Here is a 14,533-nt window from a genome sequence, read left to right as displayed (position 1 = left end):
CGCCAGGGTGAATGGTGGAATTACCGCCCCCATAACAAGGTTGGCGGGGCGGTAATTCCCCATTCACCATTTGCCCTTTCCCCTTCCCCATTCCCATTTTTGCAACATAGGGCTCAATGGGAATGCGGAAGGTGGTAATTATGGTACCGCAAATTGCGGTACCGTAATTGCCTCCAAGGTCCCTTTGCGGGCCCGTTCCTTACCGGCTGCTAACACCAGCCGTTAAGGTAAGGACCCGCAAAGGGACCTCGTAATTAGGCAGTAAGGGGTTAACGGCGCCGCCACCTTTTACGGCGCCGTTAACCCCTTACCGCCTGGGTCGTAATGAGGCACATAGTTTTTGAAATAATTGGAACCGCTTCTATCCCATGACTGGTCGAATCCTTGTTCCAAACCATGGGTGAGCGCTCAGCAGGGGACATGCCACATACCATTATGGCAAGAACCGGATGGAACTCCATGGATAAGGACTGATGCAATATGGCTGCCACCAGCCAAGACTCTAGACAAGGAGTGGCCAATGGTTCGGGGCCGTTTCTTAACCCGGTCATCAGATTGGCACTGGCACATATGGGGTTTGCTCCAGGAGCTACTGTCACAGAGGATTTCCTTATCGACAAGAAAAGCAACCCCTGTGAACTTTGAGCCCCAACTTGCCAGACGCTAGACGCCCAGATACAAATGAGCACAAACCAGTTTGACGTTATAGCCAGCACATTTCAATGAGTCAGGGCAGGTGGTATTGGGAACTGTAGTTCCATTCCGATCAAGGTGCTTATATCGGAAGTCGCAAAAGGCAGACCTTGTTAAGGCTTATTCTATTAGACTAGTAGCAGGTTCACAGCTCCGATGAGGTGATTAACTGCCAGAAGACTGCCAGTGTCTTTACAAAGCAATCACTTTGCTCACAACGAGTTCTCCCCATAAGTCTGGCCTTGCTTTAATCAAAAGTTTGATGCTGTTTTGGTTAGTGAGGGACACGAACTGGGTGGGCAAATAACAATGACTCCAAGCTGTGTGCCCCTTTTCATATGTCATTTCTCCCAAGCTGTGCTTAACGGAATCCATTATATTAAATAGTTTTAGCTAGCACAAGTGCCACTATATAGCCTAAACTATGAGCAACTGCTCATGGCTGCCCCAGAGAAAGGGAAATGTCAAGGCTGCTTACCCCTTCTCAGGGGGCAGTGGCGTTGGTGCTCCAGAAGCAGCGCCTGGGGATGAGATGTGTGTTCCAGGCAGCAGTGTGGGGCAACTAGGAAGGCACACAGGGGGTGTGCAACCAGTGCCAGTAGTGCTAGGGAAAGCCCCCCTTCTGAGCCTTCTGATTGGCTTCACTGAACCTCCTGCATGCTGATAGGTTGCAAACCACTTCCGCTTTACAAAACTAGAAATGGCGCGGGAATATGGACGTCTGCAACCATTAAGGTTGCAAATGGGAAATGCTCCTCTAAACCTGCATCTGAAACGCAAGACGTGGTGATGGTTTAAGTTATGCTTTGTGAATACATGTGCACGTGTAGAGGAAGTGTACACACAGCGTGTGGGCCAGGAGTAGACTGTGAATGGTGTCATTACAGATCATTGTAAGGAAAGTCCAAAGTAATTCCTTCGGTGACTTGTAAATCGACCAACTATGAGTTTGCTCATGGAATCTAACTTGCAACGAGTTACTAAGTATGATACATGAGGGTGGCGGGGAGGGGGGGTAATCCTACGCCCTCCACCCTATGGAGCTGTGTATGCATACACGTAGAATCCTTCGTCCTGCAAGGTGGTCTATTCCCACCACGCTGTCGCGGTGGCCATTTTGTAATTCCCAGAAGGCTCTGCTCAGGGCCGCACTTCTCTCTCTGCCTGGTCTGCCCAGGCTCCGACTGCTTCTATGTTTGGCATTTCCCGGAGTGTGGAATTCTGGAGCCCGGCGTTACTCGAGAAGTTCGAAATTTAAACATGTGTCTTATCTGAGCATTTTCCATTTATGTTCTCAATCTTGAGTGGAAGCAAAAGCTTTGGCGGTTCCCTTTGGGTGTATCCGTCGAGATGAGCAGATAACGGCTGCGTCACATGTACTTTAAACATTCCCTGCATAACTGTGGACGGCCTGTTTATGCTGGGACCACCCCGATCACTGGTGAAATCCAGCACATCACCAAGAAATCTGCTTTTCCAGCAAATGATGGTTAAACGGTCTGGGTGGGCTCTTCAGGTTTGCAGTTAGTAGCATATGTGTGGCACGTGTCAGTGGTTTGGAGACATTGGTCCTGCAACTCAATCATCTTTGGGGATTGTCTGAATTTCAGGCCCTGTCAGGAAGCGCTTCATAGGGTTTCCACCTCCCAATAGTTATAGGAAACCAGGAAGCATTGGAGAGATGTGGCGGCGGCTTTAGTGTATAATTCCATGGGCTTTCTGGAGCCTGGATCTGGCCCCAGGGGCGTCGGAACTCTTGGATCGTAGTACAGGTAACCATAATATAATCCTGGGTCACAGTTTCCTCGAATATTACTTTGATACAGGGAGGACGAGGGCCAGTGCCATGTTCACTTTAAAGATTACACACAGAGTTGTAAAGAGCATATCTGCAATATTAGGCAGCAATACTGTGGAAGGCTCTGCAACCCAAACAAGGTTTGTGTTGCACAGAGTATGGAAAAAAAAATCATCTGGGAGACGACTTAGTTACATTTATTAGATTCTCAATTGCGAGACCCTCCCCAACGTGGGGAGTTCCTTCCTCGCCACTTAAATAGTTTACATAGTTCATTGCATCCACCTTTGCAGATTCTTTTCTTCAGCCCCATCTCAGATGCAAATCATGGCCTTGGGATTTCGTTTGTTTGTTTGTTTTATTAACATTTACATAGTTACATAATGTCTCTGGACTGATGTGAACTAAGCTTGTACTGTAACAAGTGTCACAGTCATGAGCAAGATATATACAAGATACAATAGTCATTACATTTGTGTTTATATTACAAGGTACATGTCGTGGTAGGAGAGGCAGTCATGGTACTAACTGAGGAGTGTGGACTTGAGGTTGTTGTGGAAGGCCAGCCTGGATGTTTCTCCTGTCCACCCTTAGAGCTGAGAGTTCCAGAGATGTGGTGCAATGTAGGAGAAGCCCATGCCTCCAGCAGGGGCTGTCTTGATGCGAGGAGTGTGTAGCTGGGTACTGCGATCTAGTAGGTCGGGTGGGAGTGGTTCTAGATATTGCTTCAGATAGATAAGTGGGAGCATTGTTGTTGATGCATCTGTGTGTGATGGTGAGGATTTTCAGCATGATTCGATCTTTGACCTGAAGCCACCGTGCTGTGCGTCTGGCATGAGATATATGGTCCCTTCTGGGGATGCTCAAAGCGGCTCTGAGGGCGTTATTTTGTGTGACTTGTAGTCTGTGGATGATTTTGGCAGAGGTGCCTGCTAGGAGAGCATTACAGTAATCGAGTTTAGCGCCTTGCTATAGCCACTCGGTTGGGGGCGGATAGGTAGGGTTTGATGGCATTGATGAGTTTGGTGCTGAAAGCTGATGCAGAGACTATGGCACTGACTTGTTTGTTCATCGATAGGTGTTCACATTGACGCTAACCTAAGGTCTTGACGGATGGTGATACTAATATGGTCGAGTTGTCTATGTTGAAATTGTTGAAGTTGGCGTATTGTGGGCTTAACTTTGTTATAGTGTTTTTTAGCCCAAGAATGAGAATTTCCATCTTGTCTCAATGGAGACAGAGTCCGTTAATTGCCACCACCCTAAACAATATGCTACAATCTAAACATGGATGGCGTCTTTGAGGTAGAATCCATTTAGGGGTATGAGTACTTGACTCCATCAGTGTGGCATACACTAACTACGCAAACGACAATCAAGTAAGTCGGAAAGGGGTTTAGTGAAGAGGTTATAGAGGGAGGGTGCTGTCCAAGATCCTTGGGGGACACCGCAGTTTATAGTAGTAGGGTCTGCATTTGCTGTGTCGGAGTAGACCTTCATGGCCCTTCCTTCAAGGAAGGAGGTGATCCAAGATGCTGCTTGTTTGACTTTGTTGATCAACCAACACCTCACTCATGCAGCCCATTTCTCCAAACACTTACCAAACACTGCTGACAGATCGAGAAAGAGGAGCAGGGCCGGTTTGCCTTTGTCCATGATTTGTGTGATTTGGTTTTTTAGGTCTAATGAGGCGGATTCTGATCCATGGCCGGTCCGGAAGCCAGATTGCCTTTTGCCTAGTATGGAGTTAGCTTCCATGTATGATTGGATCTGGTTGTGAGCTGCTTTGTCTAGAATTTTCAGGAGGAATGGGACTGTCGTTATCGGTCTGTAGCTGTTGGGTTGTGCTGGGCCAAGTGTGGCTTTTTTTAGAAGTGGCCGCACTGAGGCTTCCTTGAGATTATTTGGGACAGTTCCTGTCTTGAATGATGCGTTAATGAAGGCAGTAATCAGGGGAGCTATGTCATTAGCGCATTCCTTGATGATTTGAGGAGGGCAGATGTCTGCTTTGCATAGAGATGGTTTGAGCTTTTTGATGAGGTCCTTACCCTCATGTTCAGCGACGTTTCTGAATGTGAATTGCTCGTGGATAAAGTTGTTACACTTGTCTTTTGTCGGGTGGTTGGTTTTTAGGTCAGGGAGGCCCGTGCAGTGGTTTTGTATTTTTTTCTGGAGGAGTTTTATTTTGTTGAGCATGGCGGTCTGAATGCTGGCGCCCCAGTTTTTGTCTTTAGTTAACTCGTTAGTGGTGGCCGGGGGTATGACTAAATCTTCAATGAACTATTCTCAATCTTTTGCTTGGGAATTGGCCTTAGTGATCCTATCATTGAAGGAGTTAGATTTGCTGTAAGGATGGCTTTGTTTGTATTGGAGGGATAGCTGTTTGAATAAGCTCTTATTAAGATCACATTGATCTGTTTGCCAGTTTTTCAGAACCTGGCGCTTTTGTGCTCGGAGGGTTTGGAGTTCGTCCAAGAACCAGGAGTTGCAGTGAAATGATTTTTTTGATTTCTTGCTTTGAAGTGGGGCTATGGAGTCTATGACATTTGTGAGGGTGTCATACTCTCAGCCATCTTTAATATTAGGGTCCGTGGAGAAGGGAGGTGCTAGGAAGGGGTTTTTGAGGTAGGGTCATAGGTTTTCTGCATTGAGTTTTTTTGAACTTCTTGTTATGGCGGGCGGAGCATAGGTTAGTGTTTTAGGTTTGGGGTTGCTGGGGATGTGGACATCAATGCAGGTGTGGTCCGTCAAAGGCACGGCGGAGTTGGAGATAAAGTTAGAGGTGCAATTGTGATCCATGACCCATTCCAAGTTCATCCTTTGGAGTGAGTGGGGGTGAGGACTCTTGCCAAAGAACTCACAGACTTAGGATTCTCCCAAAGAGTTTTGGTGGGTTTTTCCTGTGGATCATTGAAACCTAAGTTAAGGTCTCTTAGTAGAAGGATTTTGGAAGATTTTTGAATGTTGTTAGTGAGCCGGTGGGAGAGGTGTTCTTGGAAGTCAGCTGGGAGTCCCGGAGGTGTGTACAGGATGTGGATGTTGATAAGATTATTGGGGGCGAGTGAGAGCTTGGCTGATAGGATATCAGCATTTCCACTCCATGTGCGGTGGTCTGCTAGTCTAATGGACAGTGCTCTTTGTGGATAAGGGCGACTCCCCCTCCCGCCTTATCAGACCTGTCCTGCCTGAGGATGGTGTGGCCTGGGGGTAGGGCAAGTGCCATGGCTAGGCAGGAGGCATCATTGAGCCATGTTTCGGTTATGCATAGTAGGTCCAGATTCTGTGTAGCTAGTAGATCATTTATCTCTAGTGCGCATGCTGCTAGGTAGCGTACGTTCAATAGTGCACATTTGAGTGGAGGGTATTGTGTGCCTTTGATGTTTTGGTTTATGCTAGTATGAGGAGGGGTGGCTTGTTGTGGTGTGTGGGAGTGAGGGTCCTGGAGTGAGGTAGTGTAGAGGCATGTTGGGGTGGCGGAGAGAAAGGGGCAGTGCATTTGTTGACATTAGAGTGGAGTAGTGGAGTAGTGCGGGTGCCTAGTCTGGTATTTCTGATCGTGATAGGTGTGGGAGAGCAGAGAAAGTGCTTAGGACCTGAGCGATGTCTGAGGTGACAAAGTCTGGTGTCAAGGCTGGGTGGCGGAGAATTTGTGATGTTATAGTCTAATACTAAGGCTGGTGAGTTGGGTGCCTGGCATTGAGAGATGAGTGATGAGGGTGTGTGGGGAGGCATAGGGCTCATTATAGTGAGAGCTATGAAGGGGGCTGCATCTTTAAGCGAAGAAGGAGTCTCTAGAGGCCGAGAAGGGTAATGACACCCAGAACAATTGAATGCAATCGCAGTAAATAGAAGGTTGATAAGGGAACATTTGTGGTCTCCTCACACTGGATTTAGATGTTGAAAATAATGATTTGGCCTCTAAGCCCAAAAAAAGGTAATGGCGTGCCTACACTCCCTTGAAGCCTGTTCTGTGTTCTGGAACTTTCAAGGTCAACTACCAAGGAGAAGCCGTGTCTTGGGGCATGACCGATGAGACCAGATGAACTTATTGTGAAAGTGGGGTGCAGTGTGATGTTACTGTCTGCACCAGAGTTTCATTTTGCTGTTGTACTGCTAACGAGGCTAAAGTCCAAGGTTGGGTAAGCGTGCCAATCAATTAGAGGGTCTATGTAGCTACATGCTATACAATGTTGCAAAGATCAACCCGCTGCCATGTGTCCACTATAATCAGTATTACATGTATGATGGTTCAAGGTGTGCTCAACACATAAGGGCAGCCAATCCAATTATGTACCTATGGTATGTATAGGTGTCAATATGCTTCCTTAACCAATCCCTCCCTTCAACAGGGTTCTAGTTAGCCACGTAGGATGACGTCATAGATTATGCAAATGTTTTATACAAGTATATGCATCGTCACACTTGAGTAACAAGCAGTAATTCACGCACTCATACCCAACAGATTGCCCTACTTTGTATGCTAAGTACTAAATAACGTAGTACTTTAATAAAGAATGATCTCAGGCTGGGAATAACCACACAGACTCAAGGAACATGGCAATTCCATCTAGCACATAGGAGGCTTCAAGGTGCTAAAGCACAATTTCCTTGGCATTGTTGCTGAGAAATGGTGCTTAATATTTCTGCCTCTGTTTCATGCGAAACACCCGCATGCTGGAAGCAAATGGTTTTTCAAGGGACGGACATCGGCCTCCTTCTGGATGGCTATTGTGATCAGCTGCTCTGTGCTGCAGGAAGTGTGCAACGTGAGGAAAGCACTATTACAGTGGCAGTCATTTTGTCAAATGTATCTCTCCCCTACTCGAACAATTCGACTTCTTTTAAGAATGCTGACAACGAATCGGATTGCAATGTAGTTATGTGCAAGAGACAGCACTAATCTGTGACAAGTGCCATGGAAGCAAACATTGTGTTTTGGAATGGATGACGTAATGGCACCACATTTATATCACCACTGCCCATACCAACAAAGACGGGGGCATCACAAATGTTTATTACACAGGCCTCCCAATCTTCGTTTTACTTGGCATATCCGCCTTTAAGGGTTTGTAGCATTGTACATAATCGTCTTGCCATCTTTTCATTTTCATTCTTCTGTGGATCCTACACAGACGAAACACTGAAATTCCAAGCATCAGCCAAGAAAAATAGATTTGAACGTAGACGGAGAGCTCTGGCCAGATGTGTTCACATTTTTATGGAAACTATTTTATTGCTTTGGGAGGTTTGGGTCCAGTTAATTGTCGAGCGTGCACAGTTTCTGATGTGGAGAGTGGTTTATTTCCTGCCTCGTGCACAGTTTCTGATGTGGAGAGTGGTTTATTTCCTGCCTCGTGCAGAGTTTCCCATTGACACCTGTTGTCATCTTAGTTGCAGTGATTATATTTGCTCGATCTTAGTCGTTATGGGCTCATCTTTTCTTCCTGTGTTTTCCCCTGCAGAGCTCCAGGACACGCAGACTTCCGAGCACTACAGCATTTCCCAGAATCCTTTGGACTACAGGATCTTGCTGATGGATGAGGACCAGGACCGCATCTATGTGGGTGCCAAGGACCACATCCTGTCTCTGAGTATTAATAACATCAGCCAGGACCCTCTCAGCGTAAGTTCAGCTCTGGCGGTACTTGCATAGGAGAACGCTTCACGGCCAGTCTGCGATCTTTCAGGAGATGCGAGGTCCACTCTTGTAGATGCAGGCTGCACTTGATCCCCACGCCTCGGTGTCCAATCCAAGTGGAGGGAACCACGCATGCTGTAGTCTTCTATTCCTTGGTTTCCTAAACCCAATCCATGATAACTCAATTGTAAGCACTCTACTCGGGATGCATACATCATAGGGGGAGTGCACAGCACTGGTAGCCAATTACAAGGGATCGACACAAGGGAGCAGGGGGCCGATCAATGTGGCCGTAGGGAGAGGAGGGCCCTGTACCTCTTCCTGGACTCTACAGTTAGAGGCAGAACTTTGATATGGTGGGAATTACATCCAACTTATCTTTACCTGCCAGAGGTTAGCGTGGACTCTTCCCTGCGTGGACCCTTCCCTACATTCAGGTAATTGCCGTTCTCACGTTGAGGCAATAGAGGGAAGTTACTAAGAAGGATATCTTGTGAATGGCTGCCTGAGTGCATATCATCTTTTGTACAATCGACGCAGTGTAGATATGTCACATAAACTCATGCATGGATTCCCAATGGTAGCCCTTCGTCTGATACTCCCATCGGATGGTGTGAAGGTGTGGGGACTAGAGTAGAGGCCCCCACCTGCTCCCCTACATTGTTGGGTACTTCTAACTTTCAAGCAGCATTTAAGATACCACTTGGGTATGGCTGTCCTCCATGCCACTGTTTAGAGCACCCACCTCCTGCCCTTGTTGTTTTTGTCTGGTGAAAGTTGTTTTGGGGCATGTGAACATGAAACTTTTAAGGGAGATAATGTTGCTCATGGACGCAAATCAACATTTTCCTACCTGTTCCATGGTTGTTGATTACATGTTTTCAGGGGTCACTGGATTTGCATGAAGGAGGGGGTATTTTTGGATCTCAGAATCTCAGTACTGTTCTTTTGTACACAAAACACTTTGCCTCCATATTGGCAGGCGCATACTCACTCTATGGTGGAGCAGGTTCACGAGGCAAAGTTCCCAGTGCTGATCACTTGTCAGATCCTGGTTGTATGAAGACGTTCTTTGCTTGAAGAAAGGCATGCCTAATGTCTTTAGTATGTAACCCATGGCATGCAACGTGGGAGAACACACGGTACTGTGTACATGTCAACTGTGAAGTGTCCCTGCATTAAATTATCAATGATATTTCCAGCGTGTGAAAACGTGGATGCAGAAGCAAGTCACAACATTCAAATTGGCACCTAGAAAACTCTGGCAACAATACTTTCCTGACTCGCGAATGTGTCGATAAATGTGCTATTGACTTGCGCCGTTGACCGCAGCGCTAGCCTTACACACAGGAATATAACGGTCTGAGGCCTATGTGGAGAGCTTGCTATAGTCATACCTTGACTTCCAGCTGATGGGCAAACTATGGATTGGATGTCCATGATGAGAATCTTAATGCTCTGCTCTCAAACCAGTGCAAAGGTCTGTGCAGTAGAGGTCTGAAAGCCCTTCATCCCTTCATTCTTTTTTCTTAATGGTACTTCTAGGCTTCGGGAGGGGTTGAACCGATGGTATTTTTAAATCCTTTTCCAGAGCCTCCTCTAATTTTTGTTGTGATGGATAGAGACCGTGGTGGCAGAAGTGAAGTGGCCAAATATTTGAGCGCATTAAACAGGGGCATCTTTTGCGTTGATCTGGCTGCGGTGGAGGTGTCCGATGCCTAAATCCACAAGTGCATTAGCTCGTCAATGAGACGTGTGTTGCAGCCAGGCGGATGTATATCCATGCTGCATCCTGTGTGGCTGCATGCTGTGTGGCTGCATGCTGTGTGGCTGCATGCTGTGTGGCTGCATCCTGTGTGGCTGCATGCTGTGTGGCTGCATGCTGTGTGGCTGCATGCTGTGTGGCTGCATCCTGTGTGGCTGCATGCTGTGTGGCTGCATGCTGTGTGGTGGTTGGATGATGGAGAAAACATTGGAAAGAGAAATCATGCCCCCTTCATTTATGGATCCAACAGTTTATAAGTCGGCTCATTGCCATTGTCTGTGCCCAGAAGGCGTTGGTACTATGTTGCCACACAGCGCAAATAGCTTGCATGCAAATGTGTGCATGACCCAACTTCACCGGGTAGAGGCGCCACTGCAAGCAGGGGCCTGGAGCTATGTCTGCAGCTGTTCCGGAACAGCACACGCCCGCTTCTGATTCAGAGGGCGGGGAACCGACGCAAGAGTTGCGCACAGTAAGAACCTACTTGCACCCTAATATAGGAACTGTAAGGACGCCACATACTTTTATTTGCTGGTATATGCATTGCGACTTTCAGACACATTCCCAATCAGTGCGGAGCCCCTTAATCATCGGGGGTATCTCAGGCTTACTGTGTTTGGAAGCAAAGTCAATAGGACGTGGGGTGTGGGGTCTGGGGTCTCTCCGTGTTCCAGCTTTGATACACGGAGGCGGGAAGGGGGGGGCGGTAAGAGGTGGGGGCCGGTCTACATGTATACATCGCTGGGAACTGCAATGCATAAACACAGAAATGGTCTCTTAATACTACCCAAAATTCTTCAGAACTGCTGCACAGCTGTGGAATGTTGCCATGAACCTGATTCACAGAACGTTTCACTGTGGCCGTGTGCCATTATAAAACAGTTCCATGAATCAGGCCTTTATCCTGTCCTTACTTTAATTGCGTGAAATGGAAATGTACATAGACACATAAACTGGTTTAGGGGGCACATGGATCCATGTCTGGAGAGTGACACTGGTTACTACAGGTCCATGCTGATGACACTGGTCAACACATAGCATAGGGGAGAGCGCCCCAGAGCATGATAAAATGCATGCCCCCTGCCCCTCACTGAGGTGGTGGAGGAAGACATGTGGAGTCATAGATGGTAGTAAGTGCATTGAGCAGAATCCCTTAGTAAGTGCATTGAGCAGAATCACTTAGTAAGTGCATTGAGCAGAATCACTTATTTCCACTTTGCTTGTGTTTATCGTATATTTATTTATTTATTTTATTTATTCGCATTTGTTAAGCGCACAGAATCAGCCCTGAGGCATCGTGGCGCTGGTTACAGAATAGCGCTGGTTACAGGGAAAGCGCGTCTTAGTTACAGCATACAGAGGCATACATGCATACAGTTTGGGCAGTAGCAATAGTTAGCAGTGTGTGCCTGAATGGCAGTAGGTAGAGGAATTTTAGTTAAAGAGAGAGGTTTTGAGTTTCTTTCTAAACGCTGTGAGGGAGCCTTCTGCTCTTAGAGCGTGGGGGAGATTATTCCAAAGTTTTGGTGCTATGTAGGGGAAACCCAGCCCCCCGGCTGTAATCTTGTGGATGCGTGGTACAGTGAGTTGGTTAGTGTAGCAGAGTCTGGTAGGTCTGGATGAGGTCTGTCTGAGAATGGTGTCTGAGAGATATGATGGTGCAGTGTGGTGGATACATTTGTGGGTAGTAGTCAGTACCTTGAAGGTGATGCGTTCTTTGACAGGGAGCCAGTGAACTGATTGCCTTGCCAGTGAGATGTGGTCCCTTTTGGAGATGTTTAATGCTGCTCTTAGAGCGTTATTTTGGGTGACCTGGAGTTTGTTTAGGTTTTTTTCAGAGGTGCCGGCTAGAAGTGCATTGCAATAGTCAAGTTTAGCGCCTATGGTAGCTCTTGCTATTGAAAGGCAGTTTTCTTTGGAAAGGAATGGTTTAATGGCGTTGATGAGTTTAGTGCTTAGTGCAGATGCGGAGACAATGGCACTAACTTGTTTGTCCATGGACAGGGTTGCATCAATGTAGACCCCTAGCGTTTTCACAGAGGATAGGACTGGGATAGTGCAGTTGTCGATGTTGAAATTGGCATAGCAGCTGTCTAGCCTGGCCAGTGTGGATTTTTGGCCGAGGATAAGGATTTCAGTCTTATCCCCGTTAAGACATAGGCCGTTAGTGGCCATCCAGGCTTGAATGGTGGCATATATGAGTTTTAGAGCTAGGGCGTCTTTGTGGTATGAGCCTGATAGAGGGAGGAGCACTTGGGTGTCGTCGGCGTAGTTGGTGTAGGCAATCCCAAGTGCATCAAGTTTCTCTAATAGGGGCTTAGTGAATAGATTGTAAAGCGTAGGTGCTGTACAGGAGCCTTGAGGGACACCGCAGTGTATTATGGATGGTGTTGCGCTCGAAATGTTTGAAAAGACTTTCATGGCCCTCCCTTCAAGAAATGAGGTTATCCAGGAGGTGGCTTGGTCAGAGAAATGTGCGGAGTGGGAGAGGTGTGAGGTGAGGGTCTTGTGGTCCACTAGGTCGAATGCCGCAGAGAGGTCGAGGAGAAGTAAAAGGGCGGGTTTACCTTTGTCCAATATCTTGGTTATTTGGTTTTTTAGGTCCAGCAAAGCAGTCTCTGTTCCATGACCTTTGCGGAAGCCTGACTGTCTGGTGCCTAGGATGGAGTTAGATTCGAGGTATAGTTGGATTTGGCTGTGTGCCACTTTATCTAGAATCTTGAGAAGGAAGGGGACAGTTGTTATAGGTCTGTAATTGTTAGGCATCGTGGGGTCGAGAGTGGGCTTTTTTAGAAGTGGGCGCACCCAGGCTTCTTTAAGACTGTCTGGGACAGAGCAGGACTTGAATGAGGCATTAATGAATGCGGTAATGATTGGGGCAAGTGGTTCAGCGCAGTCCTTGATTAATTTAGGGGGGCATGTATCGGCTTTGCAAGTCGATGGTTTCAGATGTTTCAGTATGTCCAGGACTTCTAGTTCTGAAACTTCTTTAAAGGCAAATTTGGGAATGTTAGTGGTTTTGCTATGGGATTGGGAATCTAAGTGTCGACTCTGTTTTGGCAAGGTATTGTAGTGGTCGCGGATTTTGTTTTGTAAGAGGTCTATTTTGTTGAGCATGGCGGCTTGGATACTGTTGCACCAGCCTTCATCCTTGATGATCTCGTCAGAGGAAGTGGGAGGCACTGTGAGCTCTTTAAAGATAGAGAAGAGTTCTCTTGAGTGGCACTTTGAGTCTAGTATTCGACGGTTGTATGATTCAGATTTGGCATTGAAGATGGCGGTTTTGTATTTTTTTGCAGTGACTTTGAATAAGTCTTTGGTGATGTCGCATGGGTTGGCCTGCCAGTTTTTAAGTGCTTGGCGCTTTTTGTCACGCAGAGCTTGGAGGTCCTCTGTGAACCATGCGTTTGAGTGGAAAGATTTTTTTTCTTTTTTCTCTTCTAGAGGAGCGATGGAGTTTATAGCATTGGTGAGCGTATCCTTGAGTATGTCTGCTAGGATGTTAGGATCTTGAGGGAAAGGAGGGGCGAGGCATGGGGTGTTGAGAAGGGGGAGTAGATTGTCTGCAGTTAACTTTTTGGAGCTTCTGGCTAGGGTGGCGGATTTATGTACTGGTGTTTTTCTGGTAGGTAACGTAGGGATAGAGAATTGTATGCAGCTGTGATCTGTCCAAGGGAGGAATGTGTTGGATGTGATAGAGGAGTTACAGTTATGGTCGGCCAGCCAGTCAAGAGTTCTGCCTTTGGAGTGGGTGGGTGACAGGATTTTTTGTGTGAAGTCTAGGTTGGAGAGGTCCTTGAGGAAGGAGGTTGCTGTTTTGTCCTTTGGGTCATTATAGCCTAGGTTAAGATCACCTAGGAGTAAGGTTTTGGTGGATTTTTTTAGGTTTTCGCTGAGAATATGCGTGATTTGCCCTTGAAAATCGGTTGGGAGTCCTGGAGGCCGGTAGATGACGTGAATGTTAATGGTGTTGTTGTGAGAGAGGGATAGTTTGGCCGATAGTATGTCTGCATTCCCTTCCCATGTGTGGGGTGTGGGCCTGATATGGTGGATGTCTTTATAGATTATGGCAACCCCTCCCCCTGATTTTGTAGGTCTGTCTTGTCTAAGGATGGAGTAGCCTACTGGTACAGCTAGGGTAATGGCGGGGCCTGAGGCTTCATGCAGCCAAGTCTCTGTGATGGCTAGCAGATCTAGGTCGAAGCTGGAGATGAGCTCGTTGATTTCTAAGGCATGGGCAGTGAGCGATCGAGTGTTAAGTAATGCGCATTTGAGTGTAGGTGCTACCTGACTTCTGTTGGGAGGCCGCTGTTTCGTTTGTTTTTTCAGCTTGAAGTTGGGTGGGGTGGATGGTATAGTGGTGGGTGTGAGGTTGGAACACGGTGTGGGGATGTGGGGAATCCTACCCACAAGGTTGTGAGAGACAGATGTGCGAGAACCTAATCTATAGTTTCTGAGTGATGCTGGGATGTGTTGCGATGAGAAGGACCTAGGTAGTGTGCGTGTCCTCAGTCTGCACAGTCTGGTGCAGCTATTAGGTGTAGAGGTGTGAGGATGCGCGGTGTTGGGGCTGGGGTGAGGTGTCGAATTTGTGTTGGACTGCATCATGATGCTGGGGCTAGGTAAGCACGAGTGTAGA

General features: G+C 47.2%; 1 protein-coding gene across 2 annotated transcripts in view; it reads left to right on the top strand.

Annotated features, from left to right (window-relative positions):
- The window catches only part of SEMA3C (semaphorin 3C), a 275,215-nt gene that overhangs the window by 115,778 nt on the left and 144,904 nt on the right, over positions 1–14,533 (top strand). For both annotated transcript variants that reach the window (XM_069627800.1, XM_069627799.1), the window contains exon 3: positions 7,954–8,114. In XM_069627800.1, coding sequence (XP_069483901.1) covers positions 7,954–8,114 — 161 coding nt within the window. The remainder of the gene's footprint in view (positions 1–7,953; positions 8,115–14,533) is intronic.

This window comes from Ambystoma mexicanum, chromosome 12, assembly GCF_040938575.1.
Source record: "Ambystoma mexicanum isolate Mex_15411 chromosome 12, UKY_AmexF1_1, whole genome shotgun sequence".
NCBI lineage: Eukaryota > Metazoa > Chordata > Amphibia > Caudata > Ambystomatidae > Ambystoma > Ambystoma mexicanum.
This window is presented reverse-complemented; position numbering and strand designations above follow the sequence as displayed.